At 35.7% G+C, this 27,699-nt stretch overlaps 4 protein-coding genes across 8 annotated transcripts; 1 reads left to right on the forward strand and 3 right to left on the reverse strand.

Annotated features, from left to right (window-relative positions):
• Positions 1 to 1,124: 1,124 nt before the first annotated feature.
• Positions 1,125 to 4,071, reverse strand: LOC18606316 (axial regulator YABBY 1-like). The gene is made up of 7 exons (XM_007039862.3): positions 3,721 to 4,071; positions 3,344 to 3,499; positions 3,042 to 3,159; positions 2,086 to 2,134; positions 1,767 to 1,842; positions 1,505 to 1,579; positions 1,125 to 1,374 (listed from the first exon to the last, which is right to left on the reverse strand). The coding sequence occupies exons 1-7, from the start codon at positions 3,811 to 3,813 to the stop codon at positions 1,306 to 1,308; spliced, it is 636 nt and encodes a 211-aa protein (XP_007039924.1). The 5' UTR covers positions 3,814 to 4,071; the 3' UTR covers positions 1,125 to 1,305.
• Positions 4,072 to 10,230: 6,159 nt separating this feature from the next.
• On the forward strand, positions 10,231 to 16,987 carry LOC18606317 (Pentapeptide repeat-containing protein). Of its 3 annotated transcripts, none has more exons than XM_007039864.3 (7): positions 10,231 to 10,433; positions 10,524 to 10,722; positions 10,809 to 10,838; positions 11,051 to 11,157; positions 14,021 to 14,055; positions 14,254 to 14,382; positions 16,541 to 16,987. In XM_007039864.3, exons 1-7 carry the CDS (start codon positions 10,283 to 10,285, stop codon positions 16,730 to 16,732), a joined length of 843 nt encoding a protein of 280 aa, XP_007039926.2. In that variant the 5' UTR covers positions 10,231 to 10,282; the 3' UTR covers positions 16,733 to 16,987. The 3 variants fall into 3 exon arrangements, with proteins under 3 accessions (XP_007039926.2, XP_007039925.2, XP_088660535.1); XM_007039863.3 differs by having other exon boundaries at positions 10,232 to 10,433; positions 10,503 to 10,722; XM_088804409.1 differs by having other exon boundaries at positions 10,293 to 10,433; positions 10,520 to 10,722.
• On the reverse strand, positions 11,150 to 12,960 carry LOC18606318 (uncharacterized). The gene is made up of 2 exons (XM_007039865.3): positions 12,775 to 12,960; positions 11,150 to 12,652 (listed from the first exon to the last, which is right to left on the reverse strand). The coding sequence occupies exon 2, from the start codon at positions 12,523 to 12,525 to the stop codon at positions 11,359 to 11,361; it is 1,167 nt and encodes a 388-aa protein (XP_007039927.3). The 5' UTR covers positions 12,526 to 12,652; positions 12,775 to 12,960; the 3' UTR covers positions 11,150 to 11,358.
• Positions 16,988 to 22,241: 5,254 nt separating the features above from the next.
• On the reverse strand, positions 22,242 to 27,371 carry LOC18606319 (NAC domain-containing protein 7-like). 3 transcript variants are annotated; one of them, XM_088804902.1, is made up of 4 exons: positions 26,744 to 27,371; positions 24,224 to 24,408; positions 23,806 to 24,081; positions 22,242 to 23,187 (listed from the first exon to the last, which is right to left on the reverse strand). In XM_088804902.1, exons 2-4 carry the CDS (start codon positions 24,381 to 24,383, stop codon positions 22,556 to 22,558), a joined length of 1,068 nt encoding a protein of 355 aa, XP_088661028.1. In that variant the 5' UTR covers positions 24,384 to 24,408; positions 26,744 to 27,371; the 3' UTR covers positions 22,242 to 22,555. The 3 variants fall into 3 exon arrangements, with proteins under 3 accessions (XP_088661028.1, XP_088661029.1, XP_088661030.1); XM_088804903.1 differs by having other exon boundaries at positions 26,733 to 27,371; XM_088804904.1 differs by lacking the exon at positions 26,744 to 27,371 and adding an exon at positions 26,403 to 26,420.
• Between the last annotated feature and the right edge of the window lie 328 nt (positions 27,372 to 27,699).

Raw genomic sequence — 27,699 nt, forward strand, 5'->3', positions numbered from 1 at the left:
TGTTATTCAGTCAAATTAAGACCAAGGATTGGTATTCCTAAGTTTATATATAGTAAACCCTCAAGCATATATATCAACACGAGCAATTAAAATTTTAGATTATATTTTCCACCAGACAGACCACGTTGAAGATTTCATTAACGTGTGTAATTAGTTGCCCTTATTTTGAGGTCTAGTGACTGATAATATGACCCTAAAGACAACACTAGGTTTCCCTCTTTTGAAGCAAACCTAAAAGCAACCACACGCACATGCATATTTATATGATAACAGGTAATTCCTAATTTGATAAGAGATGTGATCACGCTGCCTTCAGTTAGTTTCTCATGAAAATGACTTCAGATTTACCGACATACAAGAACATCTCAACTTCTTCCACGTTTTTTAGTACTCAGCTCAATTATAAAAGCAATAATTGTACCTCACATGTTGAGGAAATATCGAATGGACTGATGGACATGCAACCACTCTAGTAAATGAAGCAGTTCAGTTAAATATTTGATAGATTCCATAGTATTCTCAAATGGTCAAAGTATTGCAAACCAGCCTAAGATGCCAAAACATAAAATATAATATTTTAAATCAATATAAAAGTGAAGAAAATTATATATATTACTAAATCTGTGCCAAGTAGTATTTTTTTTTTTTTGAAAAGAAGAACTATACTTCATTCCATTTTTCAAGTTTAAAGATTTTACACCTAACAATGCCGGTGACAAAAGCATAAGAAATATCAATAAAAAAAAGAGAACCCAACACCCAAATACCGGTGCCAGATTGTATTTTACTTGATCACTTATAATGATATGTGTATTATTATGACATAAATTAATGGAAGAATATATTTAATAAATAGGGCTATTTTTCTTAAGTGATCATGAAGCAAGAAACTGATTGATTAACAGAAAGAAAGGAAAACATTGTGAAACACATGAGACAGTAAACTAGAAGTAGTTGATTAGCAAGAGTCACCAGTGAGAAACGACATTAAGAGAGTCAGGTTTTCTCAAGCAAGGGTTGACACAGGATATTATCTAAAACTAAAAGTACATACTAAATTAGATCAAAATATAAACATTAAAAGGGGTCCAGTAGCAGATGGGTTATAATGAAAGTAATAGTACTAGAGTAGCCAAACTTGACCAGCAATTTTTTGACCAGCAAGTTCTTCTTCCCATCACTACAAATCATAAGCTGCTGCGACCAAGACTGCTCTGAGAGAAGAGATATATATAGAGAGAGAGGGAGAGAGACCTAATGGCAGATTGCAAGACGGGGAACAAAGGAAAGTAGCAGTCTCACTGCTTAATAAGGAGAGACACCCACATTGGCTGAAGCAAAAAACCCATCTTTTATGAGAACGTCCTCTCCTTCCTACAAGAGACTCAAAAGGAAAGAAGTTCGATCAGTTTAAGTAATATCTATAAAGCTCAACTGGTCTTTTTCTTTTTTGGGGTTTATATTTTTGTCCATGGGGTATGGGGGGAAAGGGTGCAAAAGTCACCTGTTGGCGCACGTTAGTCTTCTTCGGAGTCTGATCCGGCATGAGGCCAAAGTGAATATGTGGGAAGTGGGCCCACTGGAAAAAAAAAAACTAGAATTGGATCAGTCAAAAGACCCCATCAAAAGACTGTGTAGAGGAATAGGAAAAAAAAAGAAGTAAATTAAATGAAACCCTAATTTGTTTTTGTGTGTGATATAAGAAACCCTAATTTGGTAAAGAAAGAAAATCATATATTCCCAAAGATTTTTGTCTTGGATCTTACATTCTTGGCAGCTGCACTGAAGGCTTCTCTGTGAGTTATATCAGGATTTCCAGCCTTAATGCGTTGGATCTCGTCCCTGCAGCAGAGATTCATTCACCAAATCCAATTCACATTTTTCTTTCATATGTAGCAACTTTATGTTAATGCAAACAAATGTATGTACCTACAAATTAAACCATACACACATGTATATATAGAAAATGTATTTGACATATATAAACGTCAAAAGGCTGAGCAAATATATATATATATATATATATATATATATATATATATATATATATATGTCAAAAAAGAAAAGCCTTGAATGATTGCTTACTTGATGAATCGGTTGTACGCGGAGGGGACTCTCTGTCGCTTCTCCGGAGCTGAAAATGGACAGACAAGAGATTCAGACACATTAAATCACTATACTGACTTTTAGTGGAACTCTGCTTCTTCTTCTTCTTCTTTTTTTAATCACTTTCTCTACTGTCACTTCACCATCATTTTGTAATTTTCTCTATTCAATGTATTCATAAGATTCCTTTTCCACTATCTACATTTCCGGGAGAAGAAAATGCTCTATTATTCTTTTCCTGACTACATTTCCAGGAAAGACTGAAGCACTGTGTCAAGTGATGTTTTCTTGTCCGTAAAACTTGGCTAAGCCTATAATCAATTACCAATAACAAGGAAGCAAGAGGTTAAAGAAAAAAAATTATTAATTAGCCTGCCTATGATCTCATCTTGGTTTTCTGGGTGATGGTGATACAGTGCTCAACTTATATAGGAATGTGGGCACTTTTCAGTTTTGCAACTATTAACGAAACAAAAAAATAAAAATGGACTGGCAATTATAAATGAAAAGACAAGAAAAGTTGATTTCTAAATCAGGGCTTCTGGTTTTGAAACAGACGGCTGAAATGGCAGGCATTAGTATATTGGTGAAAAAAAGAAGGTTTCTCTTTATTTACTCTTTCTTGCCTAACACCTTGAGAAATGACCTTCAAGATTGTAAGAAAGAGTGGAAATGGCCTGATTCATTGCCTTCTTTTGCAAGTGCTATGATCATTCCCTGCCTTTCCATTCTTTCTTTAATGACACTAGAAAACACTGTGTGTTGAACAGGAATTTTCTTTTTTGCTCAGTCAGGATTTTTTCTTATGCTGAACAGGTTTATAAAGTGCAAGATTTTAGAGAATCTTTGAAAAAACAAGTGCACAGTGGCTTTGACAAAAACAGTTGCAAAAGTTTTAGACAAACAATCGAAGAATAAGAGTCTTGGACACTCACGTCTGTTGATAACTGGAGGCCTTGGAAGCTCATCAGCTACTCCACGAGTTGGTAAGGCGAAGTCATTTGTGTTGGTTTGATTCAGCAAAAAGTTCTGAGATGGATTTGAGATCTCTTCCTGGAATAAAGGCATCAAACCAGGCTCAAAATAAAAAATTCATTTCTAGTTCTAGATGCCATGAAATACGAATAACAAGTAGTTTTTGTTAGTAAATAAGAACGAAAAAAATGTTTAGCAGTTTAATTAGAAAAAACTATAGTAAATTAAAATTGCTTATACATCGTAATGTATATGTATATACCAGAAGATTGTGTGAAGGAGAGAAGAAACTGTGAGCCAAATGGAGCTGATTAGCCGAAGGCAGAAGCAACCCGCGCATGTTCACTGGTAAAAGATTGGTGCAGTGCCCACATCGAACTGTTACAGTCTTGAACAAACTTGTGCAGGGAACACTGACCTATATAGCACAAAACAAAGAATCCCCAAAAGAAATATCCGTAGTGAAAAACATCATCCTTATGAAGGAGACATAGCCAAGGACTTAAGAAAGGAAAGAAAAGGAAAACCCTAGGTGAGACCCTAATTGGTGAACAAAAGGTTGAACAAAAACCAAAAGTGAAAAAGAGATGAAAGTAATGAATGAGCAAAGAATTAGCTAGCAAACAGTGGTAAGAATACCGCAAGGACAGTGTCGCAAATGTTGCAATGAACATAGCAGAGCTGCTCGGAGGGAGGGAGGTGGTCCAAAGACAAGGTAGAAGAGGAGGACATCTTCTTTGATTCCCCTTGCCTTTCTCTTTTAAAATTGATTGATGATTGCTCTCTTTGGTGGATTGATTGATTGATTGATAGAATGACAGCTTAACCACCACCTTGGATCTACTTTTCTTGATTATGGTTTGTGAGAGAAAGAGAGAGAGTGTGTGTGTGAGAGGAAATAAAGAGAGAGAAGATGGATGATCTACTTGATCTACTAGATATAAGAGGGCAAAAGAGAGAGAGAGAGAGAAGAGGTAAAAAAAAACCAAAGGAAGAAGAAATCCCCTCATCTCTTTCCCTTCTGTTTATTGGTCTTGTTAATGGCTAACATGTATCTCTGTACCCCATGGATCTCAATTAGGGTACCAAAGGACATGCATGACATATTGGCATATACTACATCATGTCATCATGCATACATACATGCATATCATGAAATGTGTGGTTGGCATTCCCAAGGCAAAGTTTGTGTTTGTGCAAGTGAGAAAGAGAAAGAGAAAGAGAGAGAGAAAGGGCTGAGGCGGCAGATGTGGGGGAGAGGAGCAAGAAAGGGACGTGTGCATGGGGTGACATAGCTTTCACTTACTCACCTGTTGTTTTCAGCAGTTAAGAGGCTGTGTTTGTATAGTGTTTGCTTCCTTTTTCTGATAAAACTATTATTTTATACTTTCATTTGCCTCAATTTCCGAACCCAAAAACCCTAACCCTCCTTTGTACCTCCCGGATAATAAGCCCCTCAGCTCTCCTCCGCTTCCGCCTCCTAAGGGCTCTCCCATCTCCATCTATCGTCTCTGCATTTATTCATGCAAACAAATCAACATATCATGAATCATCATGGCATAATCATCAAATCCCATGCTCTTGTTTGTAGCTTTTATTACTTCCATATACTAAAACAAAAAAAGAGTTAAAAAAAATCATAAATTTAACGTTATTGTATTTATTTAGAACTGAAAGGTTACTTTTGGTGAAATGACCACTCATTCTCTCTCGACTTACACACAGACAGAAACGTATTTAAGTCACTTGAAACCCATTTGGCAGTGTTCACAGACTTGCTCCCCCCTGTTAAAACCTTTGTCCTTTCCTAAATTTCTATTTCTTTTTGGCTTATGTTTGCTAATTTGGTTAGAATCTTTTCACGCTTTCTTTTCTCAGCCAGAGATCTCTAGGGTTTTTGTTATAATTTCTGCAAAGCTACCTATCCTAACTTTGCTTTGATCATACTAATAATATACTTGCCAAATCCCAAATGCCAATTCTCTTTTGAACATTCTTTTCTCTTCTTTCTCTCCTTTCATTCTCAACTCAAAAAGAAGTTCCTTCCCACCCCCCCCCCCCCCCCCCCCCCCCACCCACCTCCCCCTCTTTTTAGAGATAAGTGAGTAATTAAGGAAGAATTAAATTTGCTCTCCACCATTCATTGAGTTGTGGGAATGGGGACCTTTGTAAACTCGTATGCAACACATTAAATGTAATTGAATTTAAGTATGAAAAAGAAAATACTACAAAAAGAGTTGTAAAGTTTCTTGGCCTTTTACAACCCATCAAAATGAGGCATTCAAAATTTAAACCATACCCATTTACCATGCTGAAAGGGAAGTGAGCCTGAGAATCTGACTCACAGACTTGGATGAGATCTTTTGCTCAAAAGTCAAATCTCAAAAGAGACGAAAGGCTAGCTATTCGCTTGCTGCCTTAATGTAAAAAAAAAGTAGACAACTTAAATCCACTAGCAGTACAAAATGGAACTTTTTTTTTTCTCCTTCAAGTACTTCAGTACATAAATAAAACAATTGATACTAATTTGTGTTTAAAGTGCAATGAAAAACTGCATTAGGAGTTTTATAGTTTTGGTTGCATATTAATAAAACTCTCGTTGAACTAGCAAAAGAAAGAAACACTCCCATGGTGGAAAAGCATGTGCTGCATATTGCATACTGATCCTCCATTCCAAAGGCTACACACATTCTGCGGGTATATTCCTTTGGGTTATACCAAATCAATAGGGCAATGCGTACAAGAAAAAGAAACTACAAATCTGACCTGACGCTTTGGTTGTAAGTTAGACAGTCTGGTTCTAGTCTGACGTCTTACTATTTTGACGTTATCTACTTCCCGTGCTTTCCACTCTCCTAATTAAAATCAACAATATGGTACCTCAGTCACATTTTCAGATTGTATTGGCTGGCCACAAAAAAAAAAAAATGAAGATTTTTACTTATGAGACTATGATATTGTTTAGTTCTAGCTAAATAAAGTGTATTTTTGGTACCTTTTAATGAAGCAGTGCAACCAGGTTTTCTGGCCACAACCAGCTGGTGCTTTATTAGATGCAAATCTTGAGAAGAGAGGGAACAACTCATGTACGAGTGGTGTCAGGATGCTATAGATCAACCCTAGGTCGGGCTTGAACGATCTCCTGACCTAAATCTTGAACATATGTATATGCATCAGCACTTTGTAAGGATAGGGCAGATTAGATGCAGAATCTGACGCAACATTCTGAACTGTTGAAAATTGGCTCTCTTCTGCTGGAGCACAAGGCTCGAGCTCTTAATTACGATCCTGTAGATCGGCCTACTTAACAACAAAGCTGGTATAACCCCAGTTATATCAGTCCCACTTTTGCTAACTTTGGGGTCAGGAGAATGAGAAATGGCTTAATACTTTGACTATGTTGGTATGTTAACTTTTTCTTTACCAAATTTAAAAAGAAAAAAAAAATGGGTTTCAATTTTCCACGCCATGATTGACCCGTTGCCTTTGCTACTGCTGCTTTGATGTATGAGCCTTACTGGACGTTAGTTTAAGAGGTCGTAAACCCAGAAGTGATTAACGTGATAATGCATTCACAAGGAAGACTCAACATTCTCCCAACAGTCCATGGTAATTCTGCTGTCACAATGTGAACAATCTTTCTGAATTGTTGCGAATTTAGGATCGGTATTGTGTTGCTAATTATTCTGAGCAACCTTCCAAGTTTGACAATTAAAATATAGAAGTAAACTTAGAATACCTGGATTATAAGAATTTAATCTAATTGAAATATGGTACATATAGTCGTATATATACTCCTATTTATTTTCTCTACATTTTGGGTAAGATAAATAGGAGGACTGGAAATCCATTTTGATCTTATTTTATACATTATATTTTTGCCAATAAAATATTGGTTTAGAAATTATATGTTCACGATTTTTGAATACACAATAGAAAATGAGATTTTACAGCTTTGTGTGTGTATATTCAGCGATCTAGAAAGATTATTCGCATGTAATAATTGCCTAATTGTAAATAGGGTTAACGTCTAGCAGTCCGAATAATTGTACGGTGATTTACCAATGAATCAAATTATTTTTGTCATCAAAAATCTTTTATCACTTTCGTAAGAGACTTTGAATGATGCAGTGATTGTGGTTTTTAATGAAATTTTAAAAAGTTTATTTTTAAAAATAATAACTTAATTGAAAACATAATTGCAACTAGCTGAGAACTGATTGGAACTCAATTTTGTGTACTTTTTGGTGATTAACATTGTGTCTTTTGCCATGTAAAATTCCTTTACTTTTTCTCTATAGCATATTAGTAGTTTCAAACAATGTTGCTATTCATATTATACTTACCAAGGCCAATCAAGTTAAAAAAATAATAATATCGTAGGCAACACAATATATTTAATTTGGGGGATTAATTATATATGAATCTTAAGACCTTTTTTTTCCCCTTTTTCTTTGGAGAAGTACGATCAACATGCAATAATTCAGTTATTCCTTTGGCTAATTTTACACTAACATATACACTAAATAGTAGGTGCCAAATTGCCAATTTGGCAAACAAAATGGAGTGACTCAGAACATTAACTTGAAAAAATAAAAAAAATATATAGAGAAAAAGGCAAACGAATATTGTATATTTACTAATCTGATTCTTTCTTTCATATTATTCCTTCATCTGCGCCCTTTCCTTTTTTGTTCTTTTAATTTTTGTGTTGGCGCCTGTTGGCTTTGAGTTATATATAATAAATTGATTTTCACTAATGACCCATCATATGTTGGCAGTTGTCTGTGTAGACACACACACACAAGCATGCATTCATGCCTACATGTACGAAATAAGGAAAAGCATGCAGTGTCTCTGTATAAAGCCTGCAGAAGCTATTTGTTGCTGTTTGTGGGGTTATCACCTTCTCTCTCTCTCTCTCTCTCTCTCTCTCTTTCTTTGATCTTATGGCTGGTGCCTGGTGTTGGTGGGGTTGGGTAGAAATCGATAAAGTTGATATTGAATTTGGTGTGTCTGATATTTTTGTGGCCTTATCCCATGTCCCAAGTCCCAAACTGAATCTGTGTTAGCTTTTGCCTTCCCCCTCTCTCCCCCTCTGAGATGAACGTACGTACGAGTTCAAGAGGGAGCTGATAGCTAGATTTATAGATTGATAGCTATCCATTTGGCTTGGCTTGGATTGGAGATATGTTACCCCACATGCTTTTCCCTTGTTGCAGTTATAACTCTGCTGCATGGGCAATTGGGACTACTTCTTGTTTCTGAATCACACAAAACAAGCCTATGGACATCGACTTTGATTCACCCCCCTCACTAAATAGGATAGGTTGGACTTTGGAGGGTAGTATTTACAGGTTTTTGCACTCCTTTTTAATCAATCGATCGATCAATAATTAATTTTGGTTCCATTCTATTCTTGATCGTCTTGTTTCAATCAAGGAGTCATTGCCTGATCGTTTCAGGCTAGAAAACCTTTTAAGTTTGTGCATGAAAAGCATGCTAAAGTTTGAACCACTACTTGAAGCCTCCCCTCCTCGCTACATTATACATAACTAAGTATCGTAGGAGTTTATTTCTAAATGTAATGCTCTTCCAGATTATATGTAGGTCTATGGCATACAATGATTAAACACATTTGAGCTTGTCGGTTATGCATTTGAGGATTAATTTGTTGCCCTCGTTTCAAACTATTTACGAAAATTTATTATGCAATAAGTATATACTTAGAACCTTTATCCTAAAATATGATATCACATTATTAATTTACAACAGTTTTATGCAAGATTAATAACATCAACTTATACCAAGAATCGACAATTATTCTTTCACTTCTTCATATCTTTTAATTATGTTAAGTATATATAGATGATGCATGTTATATGTTTCAAACTAAATAAATATATATCCAATTCTAGTACCCCTTCATGATCTTGCAATTGTAAGGTTTTGATCAAAGCTTAGGTTGGTCATGAGGCTAATGAAGATTAAACTTAGGGTCCGTTTGGTTCTGGGTTTTGAGATATGCCTTCAAAATGTGATTTTGAGTAAAAAGATGTGTCATTACTCACTTGGGTATGTATTAATTGTTTTAACTTATATATATATATAAATATATATATATATATATATATATATGTATAAATTGGTTCAACGACCTACTACGGAAGTTAAATTAATGGAAACTATATATTTATTAAAAATGGTGTCGTACATTATTTTGGTTGTTTATTCTCCGAGTGCTTCTTTGTTAATTGCTCAATACTAGGGGAAATTCAGAATTCAGACTGCAACAGGGGAGCCTACGTCAGGATTGGCCCACATTTCTGCCCAATAAATTCCATCTGGGAGACCCTTAAAATGCCCTGCTTTAAGGCCCATACTGGCCCACTAAGAAGCCTGGAGAGTGGATGGCCAGAGCACAACTAATGATCTCTTTGTACTTTCATATTTTAGCGAATTTCAACTTAACATTGCAATTTGTAAGATTTAGAAGCAAATAAATAAATAAATAAATATTATTAAAAACATAAATAAAAAAGGAGATTGAAACTCTAGGAGAATGAATTTTATATTAGTATAACTATTTTGTAGGAATGAAAGGAGCTTTTTCTTTTATAATTTTTAATGTCTTGAGGTGTATATTATATTATTTTTTAAAAATGTTATATTATGATTTTTCATCTATAAGTAAAGTTTTGTAATTTTTGATAATTAATTTCTTTTAAAAAAGCATTATCGAGGAAAAAATAATTAAAACAAAAAAAATTTAATTTTTTGATAATTTTAGACAAAAATTTAAAATTTGACAATATATATTTCTCAAAAAAAAGATAGGAGTATCGTCTAAATTATTAATTGGTCAAAATAATGATTTGATTCAAGTTCTTCCATCTTCTTTCCAGAGATTTTTATTTGAATAAAATGTAGTGGGTATGATACAGATTTATTGATTGTGATCCCAATACCAACCCGTGAATAGAGTAGAAGCCCATGAATTTCCAGGTGGCATGGCAATAACCAAGGAACGAAGGCAGACACGTGTGCTAATCCCTACCAATCACCTTACTGCAAAACAAGTGGATAAAAATGGAGAAAACATATCACACGTGCGAGAGCTAATCCTTTTTAATGAACTCCCTGTTTCCCTCCACATTTCATCTTCACAACAAAAAGGAAGAAAACAAACCACTACTTGTAAATGGCACTGGCTTCAGTCTCCTCCTTATCCATCAATTCTCTTAGTATTTCTTCTCCTTCAAAAGCTCCATGTTACCATCTGCAATCTTTTTCAAAACGTTTTGGCGTCTTTTGTCAGATAAACAACCCAGAAATTAAAGCCCAAATTCGCGGTGAGTAATGATCTTGATTCTGCTTGTTTGATGAACATTGTTTTTATTTGTAGCACTCAATTTTAACAGAGTTTTCCTCGGAAAAGGAAGATTGTTCCAACAATAAGTATGCAGTCACGGATGCTAAGTTTAAGAGCTGGAGAGCCTTGGTTTCAACAGCATTGGCAGCAGCAATGGTTGCTTTTGGCTCTGATATGTCTGCTCTGGCTGAGCTTAATAAGTACGAGGCAGAAACTCGTGGGGAATTTGGTATCGGATCAGCAGCCCAGTTTGGTTCTGCAGATTTAAGGTGCATTTTATAGCATCTTTTATGGTTAACATGTCTGTTCTTGGTTTAGGAAGGGGATTGATTTCTGTGTATTTTGCGTTTTGCAGGAAAGCAGTTCATATGAATGAAAATTTCAGGTAACCATTGAATATATGCTAAGTTTGCATGATAAAGAATTCTAATGTGTACATTTATCTTTCAAACAAATTAGTTTGCAACTACAAAATTGGGGGATGGTGACTTTGAATTTGTACTGAACAAAAAAATTTAGCCATCGAAAGATATTTAATAATGGAATGTTCTAGTGTGCCAGTTCCTAATCAATCGGAAATCTAAATGGTTGATACAGAAGGGCAAACTTCACAGCTGCTGATATGAGGGAATCTGATTTCAGTGGTTCAACATTCAATGGTGCATATCTTGAGAAAGCAGTCGCATACAAGGCAAATTTCACAGGTAAATTGGCTGCCAAAGAGTAGATAACTTCATATATGATAGAATACATGTTTAGATAATGACATCATTTATGAAATGAAAATTATACCAAGTTTGAATACTAGGTTATACCTATAACAAACATTCAAAACTTAAGTGAAATTGTCATCTACCAATAACTTTTGAAGCGTCTGTAAGATCAAACTTGTCCAACCTTGGAAATTAGTGCTTCTTTCTTTTGCTACTGTTTGCATCTCTGGTTGTATTCGATCTGGATGCTCTTTTCCTTTCCCTCCATGGGCAGTTTCGTGCAGCCATCCATCCCGTTACTATCAATTTAGGCACTCGATGTTCCGTCCTACTTGGACCTTTTTCCTGAAACTGATTGCTGCATTGGCCTGATAAATTTTCTGATTCCTGTAAATTGCTTCTGCAAGTATTTGTGGAGCAACTCCCTTCTGAATCACTCAGTACTATAAGTGAGGGATCTTCTGCATCAGACAGCTCATGGTTTAATCCATTTGTCTCAAAAGTAGTTGCTTCCAGGATATTCTCATCCCTAACTTGAGGACATCTTCTTCTACAGCCCTTGGGAGAATCCATAGTTACTAAGTCTATTGTCTTGGGTGGCAGAAAAGGATCTTCAGGCTCTGAAGTTTCCGACTGATCAATCAAGCCCATGGAGTCTACAACCTTTGGCATATCTATTCCTTGTTCTTCTTCTGATAATGCTACTGACTCAAGGCTATAGTTATAAATAGAAACCATTGAGTCCTCGGATTCCAAATCATACCAAGAGCTACTGAAAACCAATTTAGCTTCCTCTAATGACTCCGAAGTTTCTTTCAAGTCAATGTGTTCGATTTCATCCAAAGCCTTTGGTGTCTCTCTTTCCGCCGATGTTATAGAATCAAGTCCCTTCTTCGAAAGAGAGACCTCCAATTCTGAACCAGACCACAAGCTAGAGTCTGGCCCTTCTGATTCTAAATCTTCAGATAATGGTGTTTGAGATTTTCCTTTCGGACCACAGCCTCTAGGATAACCCCGGATAGCCAAGACTTTTTTGCGGGGTGCATAATCTGTAGGCATGGACTCAGACACAACTTCCTCAGGTAATTCTGTAGCCTCATGATCGGAAGTTTCCAACTGGTCAATCGGGCTTGTGGTATCCAAAGCCTGTGACCCATCTTTTCCTTCAACTTCCGCTGAGGAAACTGATTCAAGCGCATCGTCAAATAAAGAAGCCACTAAGTCCTCAGATTCTGAATCGTACAGTGAGCTAGAGCTAGGCGACTCTGATTGAACTAGGTGTTGAGAGAATTGAGTAGCAAATCTTCCCCTTGGACTGCAGCCCTTAGGGTAGTCACGAAAAACAGGTATCATCCGCATCTTGTAGCAAATAACAGTTTCAGAACAAATACTTTCAGCTTTTCTTTTCTTCTGTCTATTAAAACTTTTCTTCGGAAGAAACTTGTTTGATTTGCGAGACCATTGTTGGCTCTTGGTAATTTGAACACTGGTACATCAAAATGGAAAATTGATACGAATATATCCATAAAACAGAAAAAAACAGAGAAAGAAAAGCATTTACCAAAAAATAAACTTGAAAAGGAGGAGAGAATAGAATAAACGACTTACCCTTAGGGGTTGAACGAGAAGAGGAGTCGGTGATGAACGCAAAACGAAAACCCTGAAACCCTAAACAATTGCCCTTTCTAAGAATTCTTTGCTTAGTTTTCTTGCGTTGGAAGGAAAGGGGCAGGAGACTTCCGTTCGTTGGGAGAGAGATTTGCCCTTGGAAGGATTACTGTAATTACGGTTCAATTACCCAAAGGCGGTGTAAAATTGTAACTATACGTTTTATTTTTTTCTTTATTTCTAAAACAAAACTTGCCCGCTAATGTCCTAAAATCAAAAGGAAAAAAAATACATTAGACAATACAGTTAAACCTTATAAATTAATACATTGAGATTATGAAAATTATTAATTAATTGAAATATTATTTAAGTGATAAATTAATTTATTAATTTATACATCAATTAAAAAAAAATAATTTACTAATATATTTTTTATTATTTTTTTCAAAACATTAAACTTAATATATGTATTATACATTATTTTCTCTTACAATACTAGAACATACACCAGCACTTCTTAACGCATTAAGAAAAGTTAGAGATAACGTTATTAACATTGGAGTCTTATTTTACAAAGGTTCCTAATTGAGTTGTGTAAATATATAATTAATAGTTTTGATGTATAAGGAGATTATTAATTTATATATCAAGTGAGATTTATGTGTTTTTTTAAAATGTAGTTATCTTATAAATTTAATGCATTATTAATTGATCACATTGGTCCCAAATCGGGACCGATAAAAAATATTATTTAATCAAGATTATTAATTTATAAAAGTTATATGGTTCTTCTTTTAATTGTTGAAATACATTTTTAGGGATTATATAAACAATTATATAGGCCATGAAATAATTTTCAAGAAAATGTTGTTCTGTAGTTGTTGACCATAACACCACATTTTGTATTTCACAAATTGGAATTTTCTCCATGCTGGCAGCAAACAACATTCATGCTTGGATCCACTGCCCAAAGAGATTGATTGCCTTGCTCTTGTGTGTCTGCTTGCATGCATCTGTTATGTTGCTCGGACTCATCTTTTAAATACGAGTGTGTTCAAGTTTTTCCACATTTTTCCTTATATTTACAGAGCCATGCTCGTACCCCCGTATCCATACCCATTTTGAGGTGTTGTTCTATATGTACTTATGATAGACTCATGGTTGAAATTGCAAGATATTGAGAACGTAAAGTTATCTTATGCTTTGTCGAATTTTCCTAGTGTAATTGATTTATTTGATCTCACAGGTGCTGATTTGAGTGACACATTGATGGATCGCATGGTAAAGTTTTCCAAACCCTGGTGCTGATTCCTTGACCTATTAATTTTGATGGTTGTTACGTTTGGTAATGATTAGGGATTGTGTTATTGTGCACGCTGGCAGAGAATTGCTTGCTATTTAAAGTTAGGGGATGAAAACCCAAATTACTTTTAGTTTATAGAAAGTCTAGCTTCAAATACAGACTTCATTTTGTTTCAGGTTCTCAATGACGCTAATCTTACAAATGCTGTGCTAGTAAGATCTGTGCTCACCCGAAGTGATCTCGGGGGTGCCCTGATTGAAGGCGCTGATTTCAGTGATGCTGTTATTGATCTTCCTCAGAAGCAGGTATGCATATTCACACACACTCCCTGGGTTTGGGTTTCAGCTTTAAGGTGTCCCTGTTTCTAGGCTTGTTTTTAGTTCTTCTCTCTGACATTGTTTTGTTTCCCAATGTGCTATAGCCCCCAGTGATTAACTCAATATCTGTAGTAGGGGAAGGCACCAGTCAATATTAAACTTTGCTCTGCCCTGAAAACAGAGCAAGTAAGAACTAATTGATTAGTTAAAAATGTAGGGGACATAAAGTTTACATCAATCTGTCATCACCAAGGCCTCATAGATGATTCCATGGCATTCAATTTGCGTCATGCAAAATAGTTAAGTTGCTCAAGTTCAAAGAACAATAAAGAATAGTAGTAAAGCTCTTAAAAATTGCAATATCGAATCTAAATCTAAATTTATCGTTCAGATAGTTCATAGGCTTGTTGCCTATGTGTACAGAAAAGCTATTTCCTGTGTCTCAGTCAGTTCAAAAATTGCACCTGCTTGTGGTAAAAGCGGAATTAATGCAACCTACTTCGGTACTATAGAATGTCAGTGGTGAGTTGAATTACAAACTAAAAAGACTATTGTAATATGGTGTCAACTTTAGAAGTTCAGCCATATTATCTTGTCAACTAAGGTCGTACCTGCCTTCTGCATTTATTGACTCCATTACTATCTGCATATATTAACCAGTGGCCATGAATAGCTAAAATTAATATTTGCTTCTTCCAGTGAGCAAGCCATTAAGATTTGCAAGACCCACCACGCATTACTATGATGGCAGATTATTCCGCAAGTATGCAATCATCTGCCATGTCATCCTCAGTCTTACCCTTTATTCACTTTTCATGTGGCTGCCAAACTGCAACCCTCCCCCAGATATTGATTAGAACAACTTAAGATGTAGGAGAGCAGTGTGCTTTGGCTACCAACAAACAGTTCCAAAGGCAAATTGTCTGGTCACCCGAGGTTTCTAAGTTATTTTCTGTCCTGGGAAGTGTCTGTCATTAATGTTTTACTAGTATTTTACTCAGTGTGTCACGCTAGGGAATTTAGGGACCAGAATAAGCTGAATGCTTCACCATCCATAAAGATGCCTCATTTATTTGCCATAATCGTAGTGTTAGATACAAAGTAGTATATATATAGTTGAGTCCATTAATGTTTTAGCAGCATACATTATTGCATCATAGTTTATCGGACTATTTCTCTTACAAAGTCCATGAAACTGATACCTCACTATTGCGTATATAATGGAAGGATAGTCATGGCCTTGTAGAGATCTTTTCATGAACATTGCAAGGCAACCTGACTTATCTCTTGTATTAGTCTGGCCATATAAGTAAGGGGCTTTTCTTCTCTTGATGTGTGAGAGGTAGGTCATGAAGCTAGGGTGCCTAGATAATTAGCAGGACTGCAATATCAGATTCATGGTCAAATTTCCTAGCTGTCCTGTGTAGGGACATGGCTTTTTTTTTATATATATATATCTTTAACAAACTTGCATCTAAATTTAGAAGCATTCCTCAGCCTAAGACCTGTAAAAGATTTCTTCTCTTGTAAATTAAACGGTATTTAATGATGACTTTTTTTCTTTCTATACAAGTTCTATTTAGTTATCTTTTCAGGTTTGAAATCTATAAGTAAGCATCTATGCAATTAGAGCACCAGCAAAAATTTTAACCTCAGAACTCCATTTGATGCTTGTCTAACTTGCAAAACTTGGAAGTATTTCTAATATTCAATAGCTTTGTGAATATTTAAGCTGCAATAAATGCTTTTTGTCAATTTTTCTGCCACAAGGGCTCTGTTCATGTGAGCGTATACCAAGCATATAAACCTGCAACTGAAGGCAAGGATGTTAAAGCCCTACACTTAACTGTAGAGAAAGAGAACTAGGACGCCCAATAGTCATGGATATTATTAATTTAAGTAGACTGCATTTCTAGAATCGGATCTGTATACATAGTTCCCAAATTTTTTGAGCTTCATTTATGTTTTTAATGCTGGCCTAAACTGTAGTCTTCACTGCTTCCAGCAGTTCCCTAAAATGAGCATCAAGTTTGCATCTCTTTCATAATTTTACTTATTATCTTTGGTGATTCATTCACACTCCAATTCCACATACTCTTGAGCTCCTTTTATTTCTTCCAAATAATTTTTGCATTTGTTTATGTAGGCTCTCTGCAAGTACGCAAATGGCAAAAATCCAATCACTGGGGTAAGCACCAGAGCAAGTTTAGGTTGTGGAAACAGCCGGCGAAATGCTTATGGCTCCCCTTCTTCTCCTCTGTTGAGTGCTCCACCTCAAAAATTGCTTGATCGGGATGGTTTCTGTGACAAAGATACTGGCCTTTGTGAAGCAAAATAATTCTAAACCCTGGTAGTAATCATACCAAATGACATCTCATAGGCACATTGATGATGCAGGATAAAGGAGTGCGAGAACAGAACATATATTACTTTCCTTTTCACTTCTGGATAAACAGCAAATTTGAGAATCTTTACCATATATTCTTTTTCAAGCATCAGTGATCTATGACAACTCTCAATCACTAACAAAGGTTGGATGAAAGGAAATCAATAAAATCACATTATGTCGCTAAGTGATTTACACTGATCCAAACATGGCTGGCACTCAATAATAGATGAGACCCTTCACATGTGCTCAATTATGTCGCTATGTGAAGTGACAGTGTGGATTAAGTTTTGGTGTCTCATATGATGTTTCTGCGGAAATAGCTTATGATTTGTTATCAACCACATGCCAGGTTGACTTCAAACCCGGAATTTGGGGTCAGATTTTGCAATAATTATGTTGTTAATTCCTTAGATTTGTACTTATGCAGCAGTCATTGTCATTTTGGAGTAATGTCAAGCCATCACAGCTAATGGCTTCCTGGATAGTCCTAGAGATCTAAAGGGTCATTGATGCAACAAAAAACTGTTCTCATAAACATCAAAATTCTGAACCCTGCATCCAGTTGTCAGAAACTGTAGACTTCCTCGATTGCCTGAAGACAGGAGGAGATCTAAAATGATTTCATTACAGTAGATATGAATCATCTATGAATGAAGTGTCATTTCTGTCTCAAATGTTATGCCATCAACTCCACAGTCACTCTTCATAAAATCGCCTAATCGCCCATTAAAACAACGCAAAGAAGGATACAATTTGTTACACCAATGAGTCCAAGAGTTGGCTTAAAGACTGTAAAACAAATAGTTTGAAAAGGTCAAAAATGGGTCATGGTAGACATAAGCATGCAATCATTTTGCCTCCGCACTCCTCCCTCCTCCCCCAGTCGTCAATTTGTTCCTTCACATCCCTTCTATGATTGCGGGAAGGTCATCTCTCATCTGAGTGGAGCATTGGAGAGAATCTACCTTATCACACCCATCTGAATGTTCTAATAACTTGGAAGCGTGCATTTCAAGCAGGACTAGGCTCTAAAAATGTCAGCAGAACATGTACTTTCATTTGTAGAAATAGTCCTTTTGATAAAAGCCTTACTTTCTCTTCCAAACATTTTATTTGATGTTCGGTTGAGTTATTTGATCGGTTCATCTTCAGATAAATTAGAAAAAAAAGAAGAAAAGAACAAAAGCATAAATATGGAGAAAGCGTTTTTTGTTAATTCTAAAATAGACATTTCCCCATTAATATAGAGGAAGAAAATTGAGCTTTGCCTTAACGAAAACTTCTAACTCTATATAGGGGCTTAGAGTTGGTTGGAGCATGGGTTCTGGACTTCGAGTCCAATTCTCTATAACAGAGAATCATGCGAATTCAGAACATAGCAGCTACTCAATGTAACACTGGGAGAGAATCCAGAATTATAAACTTGTTCAATCGATGAAAGTCCATTAATTACCCTTATAACAACCCAAAGAACGATAATACTATTTTGTTGAACCGGTGCGTTCAGCAGAAGCCCTAATTTAAGACCATAAAACCCAAATCCTGAAAAGCTAAAAAGGTCAAGACGAGTCATGTGGATGAATATGTGCATGCAAACCAATCATTAGGGTTGCACCACTTTCTCATACATTATGCTACAGCCAAAATGTGTTCCATCTTATCCTCTTTTGTAGCGGTTGGATGGTCATTTAAGTTGTCACTGTCCATCTGAATGTTCTAATCTACAGTGGGTACCTTAATTAGGCAAGACTCGTCCTCCCAAACAGTTTAGAAACAGTGGATTCAATTTTGGTGGACAAGTCTTTCTCTGCTCCCAAGTCAAGCATAGACCCGTCATTAAAGAAATCAATCAAGTTGCTTGAACTTTACTTTTTCTTCTTCTTTTTTAGGGTGGACCAGGAGACAGCACCCCAAACAAAAATGAGCTCGACATCGATAATTGAACGAAGGATTGGTTGTCCCCCTTATCGCTAACTCTCAAGTGTTTCCAATCAGGGTATGCTCCCTTTTAGCTTGTCATTTTCTGTCTCTTGTCATCCTTGTGCTTCAGTAAAACCTTCCATGGCATGACATTCACACAAACCCTATCAACCAAAGCTATCAATGTGCTCCTACTAATTTCAACACAGGGAGAACGATATTAATTTCAACAAGCATTCGATTAATTATGATTACCATACAACCTACGTAACCGTAGGGTGAAACATACTGTCACATTTTCTTTCGGTAAATACGTTCTGCCAGTACATACCAACATACAGTACATTGCATAAATTATTCCTTTATTAATGCCAATCGTTGACTGAAAGTTAACTGTTTTCAATAAATATAATCCTAGTTTTCAAACAATGTGTGTGCAGATGTGTGAAGGATACACCATCTATATATATATGGAGTTTTTCATTTTTTTTCCGTCAAATACCTTCTGAAATGACACAAACATTGTAGCTGATAACAGAGCAGCTGTACTATGACAAGGAGTTGATTCTACACCGTCAAACTAATTCAGGTATTTGTAGCAATATATATATATATATATATATATATATATATATTACTGGAGTTTTAATCTTCCTAGCTATATAGTAACCTGAACTAAAGACAAGTGAGCTAATCATTTCACCTCCAGGCTAAACTTGTGTAGGTTGGTCAGCTATCAAATCTTTGCCATGTTATGCTATTGTTGATGTATAACTTAACAAGCCAAATTAGTCAAAGCAAAATAAAAAAAAATAGTCTGAAAAGGTAAGTTACACAGGTTTTAGAACTTGCTCATATCATGAGCCTGCTCAAGCACCCAAGCTAGCGGCGGATTCTGACGGTGTGGTCCAAGAGTCTCAAATTAAAAAATGAAAAATATAAGTGCTTACTGCTTAGAGACTTTTTAAAACATTGTTTATTCTTACAGTATGTCAGCAATCCTAAAGAGATTATGACTAACTGAGACATAAAAATGGATTAAGTACAAGTTCGGACGCCGGGTACTGTGGAGGTTTGGGATTTGGGAAACTAACGAAGCACTCTAATAATGGTGCGTCACATGTGGTTTTTGTTTTCACATGGTCAATGATGTTATCTTAGTCTGCAAACAACATTTTTAATGAACCCTAATTATTCAGTCACACCTATATGCATCAATGTGCGCATGGTCTTGCTTGCTATGGGCTTTGGCAGGCACAGAATTAGGCCACCCTCTCTCTCTTATGCTCACACTGGTTGAGAGAAAATGAATGGTAATTCTTCTGTTTCGTTTATCACAAGTGAACACAAAGAGAGAGGAAGCCATGAATTCAAAGAGTGCAAAGGAAACCCTAAGGAGAAATGACTAAACCTTCACGTCAAACTTAGTCAGAAAGAAGCACTTTCTCTAAGCTTTTTAGCATCATTCTTTTTCCAATGAGGAACACTTCGGCTAAGCATGCCTAGCTCTCTACAAGGAAGAATTGTTTCATTATGGGTCCATGAGAGCACGCCCAATGATGATGTCGCTTGGAAACTTTTCATTGCTTTAAAGGGATTTTCATGCTTGACTTCAACCCAAGAGGATGTTCTCCAAATGGATAACAACCAAAGAATTGTAGTACTTTTGCCGGTTAGTCCTATATTATTCATTATTTTTTTTTTTGCTCAGCCTATATTATTCATTATTACTAGATTCCTAAAGTATGTTTCCCCTTCCTCCTGGTATTTAAACCAAGCTGGTAAAATTTCAAAACAGACTTCGCGCGGTCAATTGCAGACAGCCCCCGTCCCTCCTCCCCTGATTATTCTCCGAACAATGCTCCTCCAATTTTGCAACCCTGGCAGCTATCGTCAAGGCCTGAGCTGGGCGACTGATGGTGACGAAATCTATATCAGTCTCTGTTGAGCCACAAGTTTAATGACATTTTCCATGTCAAATATCTGTCTTATCCAGCTGCTTCATGGTATTTCCAGTCTAAATATATAGCTGAAATTTGAGACATTTGGGAGGGCTGAAGCCTGCAATTTCCTATATATATGCTTCCCTATCTCATATGTTATCAAGTTCAACTTTTTTGCAGAAGGACTTTGTTTGAGCAAACAAAGACTTTTTTGCAGAAGGATCTAACGAGTCTGCTAATCTTAAGGAGATAGAACTTCTGGCTGCCTCCATCTTAATTCATCTTCTTGACCAGGTATGTAGCTACACCAAAGGTATCCTGGTAGTAAAAATTCCAACAAGGATTTATTCTGAAAGAAAAACATTTGTCAATTGTTTTGTACTTCTCCTTCACTTTCTGTGAACAGAGAATGACTCATTAAATATTAGCATCTAAATTCTTTGTCCTGCGGTTGGGAAGTAATTACAACGAGTTTTTACATTAAAATGCATCCCACATTTGCTGTTGACGTCCTCCATTATCTTTCTTGTCTTAGCGCTTTCAACTATGTACGTAATTACTACAACCTTTTTAATTGAAACAGTTGATGCATTTGGGTAGTGGATGACCACAATTTTGCGTTGTGCTTCTCTTTCGTCATAGCATTCACCATTTTTAACTCATCACCAAGTACATACATTTCTAGTAGGACTGCTGTAGCTAGCATGCCATTTTGCTCTTTTCCATTTTCATAACTCTGAGCTGCTGGCACTTAACTTATATTTTCATTCGACTAATTAGTTCAATGTTAAGGAATGAACTTAATACAAGGTTCATTTTAACGGCTTGTGCTGCAAAAATACTGTTCTTATTAGCATGCATATTCATATTTGCAGCATGATTGGTCTCAAAGTAGAGCATTTAAACTGTGAAGTAGTAGTCGGCTTAAATTACTCTATATAAGAACCCTGTAGCTCAATACTTGTTCTTTCTTCACCACATGTTGCCTGATTTCCTCTCCTTGCTCAAAGTCGATTGATATTTTCTTGGATCTTCCAACCACACTACTGATATCACTCCACCTGGTTTGAAATGATAGGGATTTCCCTTTAGAACAACCTTAACATATTGCAGATTAGAGGCAGTTTTTATGTGCTCCTGCATCAACTGGAAAAAAGAACTTAACAATAATATTTCAAATTAAGATTAGAGTCTGGTCGTCAAATGCTGAAAACAAATGCAACTTGTGTGATTAACAACACAAAGATGCTACGTAGCTTGTGTGGTTGCAAAAATTTTCTTTCAAGGTCAGTTTTCTTTTAAAACAGAATCTCAGCCAAACATCAAATTTTCATTTAAAGTATTCCAATGGTTATAGAAAAACTAAAGTACATTGATTATCAAACTGTTTTGTCAAAGGTATTGACTTACACACTGCATAGTTCTTAACCAAAAGGATAAACTTTGTGTATTTGAAAATTTATGGAAGAAGGATCAAACAGTTAAAAACAAAAAAAACTTCGTCAATGGGGATGAGAAGAGAAAGCTGTTACAACATTTGCAGAAGCTATATCAAGTTGACAACATAAATGATCTAAGAAGAAAAAAGATCGCAATAGAGAAACCCTTGATATGTATATTAAGCTGCAATACGGAAAAATACATTCAATATTAGGCCGAGTCAGTCCCAAAGAGCACTCGACCATAGTCCACCTAAAAGTACTAATTATTTGTACTTGCATCATGTCCAATATCTAATAACTACATCCCTAGTATTAATCAATACAAATTAAGGACAGCCGAAGTCCCATAGCTAATGCAATACCATTATAGTTTTATTATGTACAGCAACCCGGATTGAAGGCTTCTTTTCTTATAAGTGTACTTCCTATAATTAGTATGTATGCTCTCTAATTGCTAGAATATGCTTTCACTTCCACAGATCAATTTGACAACTCGAAGTGGATGTGGAGGCATATTCCTGATGAGCAATTTCTGGCCTTTTGGATTCACTGGCTAGTAAATTCATTTGCTCAGCCACTTGAAGGCTGGTGGCTGCATTGGGATAATTGTTTTCCTTGGAAGCTTCCTCATGACTGAGCTGAGAGGCAACAAATTTGTCAAGAACTCGCCAATCTGTCACTTGATCCACTGCTTGTTCACTGTTGTTATAAAGCGAGTTCAGATTTTGCTGATGCCCTGGCTGCATGTGCTCTTCTTGTGTGAGGGTTGAGGACTGCAAAGTGCTTCCATTGTTCCTGTCATAACCGTAAGGAACAACTGAGTTGCAGCTTACACTTGCAGCAGATTGTGGAACTTTGGGACTTTCCAACTGAGGGAGCTGAAGGAAAGGGTCATGAGGCAGATTGTATTGCAACTCAAGCTCTTGCTTGCAGGGATAATGGTGATGGTATGATGCATAAGGCTGAGGAATTCGCCTTGGGGAATCAAGATCCTGCATAAATGAGACCTGGTCATCGTACCAACATGGAGAATCATATTCACCAACTTTTCGTACTGTTGTCATTCGCTTCTTGAACACCCTACAAACCACCCAGCCTTCTTCCTGTGGAATAACAAAGACATCAAATTAGTCATAACTATGAAAATTTCACTGAGATCGCTTGCCTGCATGCATGCTTGTACATATCTGTATGAAAATGTACACTAATGGAAGTGCACCCAATGTTTGCAAACTTGGAAAAAGATTAAAAAAGATATATGCCTTTGAGCATTACTTGCGAAAAAAGTTAGATGTTTATAATGATAAAATCGAATTTAGAATATCTCATGGAAAAGCCAGGTATCACAAGCATGTGTGTGTGTGTGTGTTTTTTTTTTTTTTACAGAATACTTGCTTTGCTTAGAATCTTTAACATGATATATAGAAAACCATATTCAGGGCAAGTATTCGGGCTGTTGAGAGGCAGTTTTTTATTTATTTATTTTATAATTTGGGAAGGCAAAGGCTAAAGCCAATGTTAGGATGAAAGGCAGATGTTCCTGATAAAAGTGAATTGTGTCTTACATATACTACAAAATCATATCTTCAAATCTAATTAGTTTGTTGCTGAGATAGCATAACTCCGATTTTGCTGAAAACCATTTCACTGTTATGTCTCAATTAATGATAAAATAAACAAAAATCTTTTTTTTTTACAGAAATAAAACAGTAAATACTTGCCTGAGGAGTTCCATTTTCATTTGTTTCTAGTCGATACTCATGCATGATCCAATCTGATTTTTGTCCATTCGGGGCTCGTCCTTTGTAAAAGACTAGGGTTTTTCTCATGCCAATAAGGCTATGCCTGGAGTAAATAGCCTTGTCTCTTCCGGTAGCTTTCCAAAACCCTGCTTTTGTTGCTCTATTAGTGCGAGTACCTGTTGGATACTTCTTATCTTTGTGGCTAAAGAAGTACCATTCATTCTGCTCTTCAGTTCCTATTCTACACAATTCTATTCAAACGAACACGAATAATCAACATCAGTGGCTAATCAAATAATTAGTCAGTGCAAAAGAAGTTTTTTTTTTTTTGTTTTTTTTGTTCTTTTAAATGCATTTACCAGAAATAAAGAGAGAAAATGGAAATATTTCTACCTTGCAGATCCCACGGTTCAATTTTATAAAGATCGACATCTTTGATGACATCCAGATCTATCCTTTTTGAAGCAACCTTTTTCCTGAGGTAGTAATCTACAAGTTCTTCATCTGTGGGATGGAACCTAAAGCCTGGGGGAACGTGTGCAAAGGTATTCATATTCTTCCAAAGAAACACTCAAAACCTGCATCAATGTGCCAGACTATCAGCAATATGTTTAGAAGCATGAAAAGATAAAAAAATTTCTTTTTCTTTACAATAAACAGTAATATAAAGAGTAAATCAAAGTTATGAATCATGGGAGAATTATTATCATGTAAGTGAATGATACAATTCAATACTAAATAGTAAATTATTAAGAAACACACAGCATTGATTTGGTGTCAATATATGGATCTAAAAGAAATTTAATTGGGGAGTCCCTTAATATTCAGGATACTTCTTCTGACTAATTTGGGTTTAAACAAAAGTTATTAATATATACAGACAAACTAACATTATTGTTGCATGTTTAGAGCACCTGGCCAACGATTTAAGGGAAGGTTAAATGTCTTTACATTGGAAGCAAATAAAGTACCGTTAATCATTATCTCAAGTAAACAACGGTTACTACTTTTGGTTTCCTTGGCATGAAAATGTTATCCAACATTGTTATGAAGCAAACAATCATCCAGAATTCTATCTTTTATTGCAGTATGTAGTACTGATCATACATTAACAAACACCATATGCTGATCTATGCATAAAATACACTATTATATTTGCCTCATGATAAATGTTAGGTCAACCAAAAATAGTCTATATTTATCAATTCCAAGGAAAAAGAATGGATGCAAAAAATATTATTTGGATAATGTCTAATTCAAGACAAGAGTTTAGTCACTAAATTACAAGAAAAAAAACAAAAAAATTATTATATCTAATAATGATTAAGTTGGATGTACTTCTAAGACAAGTTTTCTCAGATGGAACAAGCGATCATTTCTTATACTTAACCTTTCTATTGCACAATATCATAGTAAGTTTTAGCTGCATATCGAAAAGTAGGCTGCAAAATTCTCATGCTGCTCCCTACCGCTACACCATAAAAAGCATCCCATATGCATACATTGACTAAAACCCAGGCTTTTATCTTACTGTATTACATGGAGATAGATCGAGTTTAGGATATAAAGAGTCTCTAGAATAGTATAACAAAGCATGCTTTTAATTCATTAATCCAGTCTCTTCTCCGTTCTCCTCTAAAAATTAGGGTAAATTAGCTCCAGATTTAAAACTTGTAATTTAATTTTGGATACTGTATAAACGAGAATATAGGACTTACATTGCTTAATGTGAAAGTTGTAAAGAATTGATACAAGTAATATGTGATATTTGATCTGGTAGAAACCCCAGAAAAGTATAGAAACAAGGGATAAAACTGTTGACAAATTGAGAAAAATAAATCTAAACACTTCATACTCATAAAAACCATGGCTATTTGTTCATGAGTTTTAACTAATACACTAAAGTAATTAAAATGTGCAAGATAAAACTAAAGTTTTCTTGTTTCAGCTTATATGTTACATGAATGAAGAGTAGATAAACAATAAACTGTTTCTCCACTCATAAAAGTAAATAGTAGATGGGTATAGGGAATCAAATTTTAGAATCTTTAGTAATTGTTTAAGATTTGACAAGAATATTGTAGTACAACATACCAATATAAGATGATATTATATGAAATCTCCAAAGTTGATTTCAAAGAATGATATGAATACGAAGAAGAAGAAGAAAATGCTAGTAGAACAAAGAACAATGATGCATAAAACTTTTAATGATTCTTCTGTTTTTCTATTATAATTTGGAATAGACAATTCCATGTCCCCCATAACACTAGAAAATGTTTTTGGAGCTAGCATGTAAGTCATATCAAGTGAGATCTAAACTCAGCCATCTCAAAACTATAAAAAGTTAAACATGTGATATAGAAAACGAGAATCCTCTAGTTGTGATCCCTCAGAAGAAAAGAAGAGCAACATTTGTCAATGGCAAATTAAGGAAAGAAAAAAAGATTAAAAATGTAGCTAGAGAACTCGAAAAACCTAGGAAATATAATGAAGAAAAAACGAAGACCTTAGCCCCTTGCATAAAAATATCACCACATAATAAAAACAAACCAAATAAAGAAGAACATACTTGGGATCCATGAAGCAAGTATATATATATATACATGGGAACTAATACATCCAGATCAAACTGAAGCCATGTTGAGCTAAAAAGCAATCTTGAAGAACTGATCCAATAGTGAAAGACATGATCATATCTTATATAGTTTCATTATTTCATTAACTTAGCGTATGTCAAAAGCATCCTCCACTTCGTCTTTTCTAACCTTAGGAAATGATCACACAAAACACATTCAAAAAAAGAATAAACTAAACAAGGAAAAAGGAAAAGGAAACAACAAAGCAAGAAGGAGAAGAAGCAGAAAGAACGAAAGAAGGAAAGAGGAATAGAGAAGCTCACGATAACGGAACCTTGATAATTGTCTAGAGCCCCACCCTATCCAACTCAAACTGGTTAATCCTCAGATCTGATTGAAAACCAGCCTCGTGTGTGCGCCAAATCAACTTAAGGCTAGGAAACTTTAATCTAACTTTTTTGTTCACTCTCTTTTAACCTTTACAAGGTCACTAGGAACCAGACAAAAAAACACAGAAAGAAAGGCAAGAGTCGTGACAGACGAAACAAAAGAAAGAAAGCAAGAAAGGTGGATGTAATGAAAAGTTATAACCCTCGGGAATTGAACTGATACCCCCCGACCCCTAACACTTTGAAAGTCTCAAGAACTTGTCCACTAGTTGTCGGAAGGGGAAGAGGGAGATCAGATCCCAAGGAAGGGAAGGGAAGGGAAGGGAAGGGGAAAGGAAAGGGTGAGGAATGGGAAAAGAGAGAAGAGATAGGGTTAAATAAGAAGCTAAGAGAAATGAAAATGAGTAGTGCCAAGAAACACACACATGCCCTAATAATCTATCCCTCTCAAATATTCTCTTTCTCTCTCTCTCTGTCTGTCTACCCCCTTTTTTTTTTAATAATCTGTTCAGTGGAAGATTGATTGCTGGAAAAGCCTTGCGCGAAAAAGGGAGGTGGATAATGGTTTCAAGGAAGATTGAGAGCGAGTGTTCTTGAGAGAGATATGTATGTAATAGTATTACAATTACAAAAAAGAAAGAGAGAGAGGCGGCAACCTCCAATGCCACCCACCAGCTACTGATAAAGACCAGAAGAGTGTTTAATTTGCTCCTTTTTTTTTCAGAGAAAGAGAAGATGTCATCAGATGATCCGACGGCAAAGATTTATTGGGCAGCTCTAAAGGCCTTCGAGGAAGCCAAAAAAAAAAAAAAAAGGGGGTTGCTTTCATTTTCTCTTTTATTAGAGACATGATCTTGAGCCCTCTATAGTCTTTCTTCTTCTTCTTCTTCTTTTAATATAT

The sequence above is a fragment of the Theobroma cacao genome, chromosome 3 (assembly GCF_053813885.1).
Source record: "Theobroma cacao isolate CCN51 chromosome 3, ASM5381388v1, whole genome shotgun sequence".
NCBI lineage: Eukaryota > Viridiplantae > Streptophyta > Magnoliopsida > Malvales > Malvaceae > Theobroma > Theobroma cacao.

Excerpts from the sequence above, each read along its gene's own strand:
- LOC18606319 (XM_088804902.1), bottom strand. The coding sequence starts at position 24,383 with ATGAATACCTTTGCACACGTTCCCCCAGGCTTTAGGTTCCATCCCACA. Across the intron at positions 24,082-24,223 it reads TGAACCGTGGGATCTGCAAG|AATTGTGTAGAATAGGAACT; the intron begins GTAGAAATATTT and ends TCGTTTGAATAG. Across the intron at positions 23,188-23,805 it reads AAATGGAACTCCTCAGGCAA|AAGGCTGGGTGGTTTGTAGG; the intron begins GTATTTACTGTT and ends TTCCACAGGAAG.
- LOC18606318 (XM_007039865.3), bottom strand. The coding sequence starts at position 12,525 with ATGCGGATGATACCTGTTTTTCGTGACTACCCTAAGGGCTGCAGTCCA.
- LOC18606316 (XM_007039862.3), bottom strand. The coding sequence starts at position 3,813 with ATGTCCTCCTCTTCTACCTTGTCTTTGGACCACCTCCCTCCCTCCGAG. Across the intron at positions 3,500-3,720 it reads TTTGCGACACTGTCCTTGCG|GTCAGTGTTCCCTGCACAAG; the intron begins GTATTCTTACCA and ends TGTGCTATATAG. Across the intron at positions 2,135-3,041 it reads GCCTCCAGTTATCAACAGAC|CTCCGGAGAAGCGACAGAGA; the intron begins GTGAGTGTCCAA and ends GTCCATTTTCAG.
- LOC18606317 (XM_007039863.3), top strand. The coding sequence starts at position 10,283 with ATGGCACTGGCTTCAGTCTCCTCCTTATCCATCAATTCTCTTAGTATT. Across the intron at positions 10,434-10,502 it reads AATTAAAGCCCAAATTCGCG|AGTTTTCCTCGGAAAAGGAA; the intron begins GTGAGTAATGAT and ends CAATTTTAACAG. Across the intron at positions 11,158-14,020 it reads ATACAAGGCAAATTTCACAG|GTGCTGATTTGAGTGACACA; the intron begins GTAAATTGGCTG and ends TTGATCTCACAG.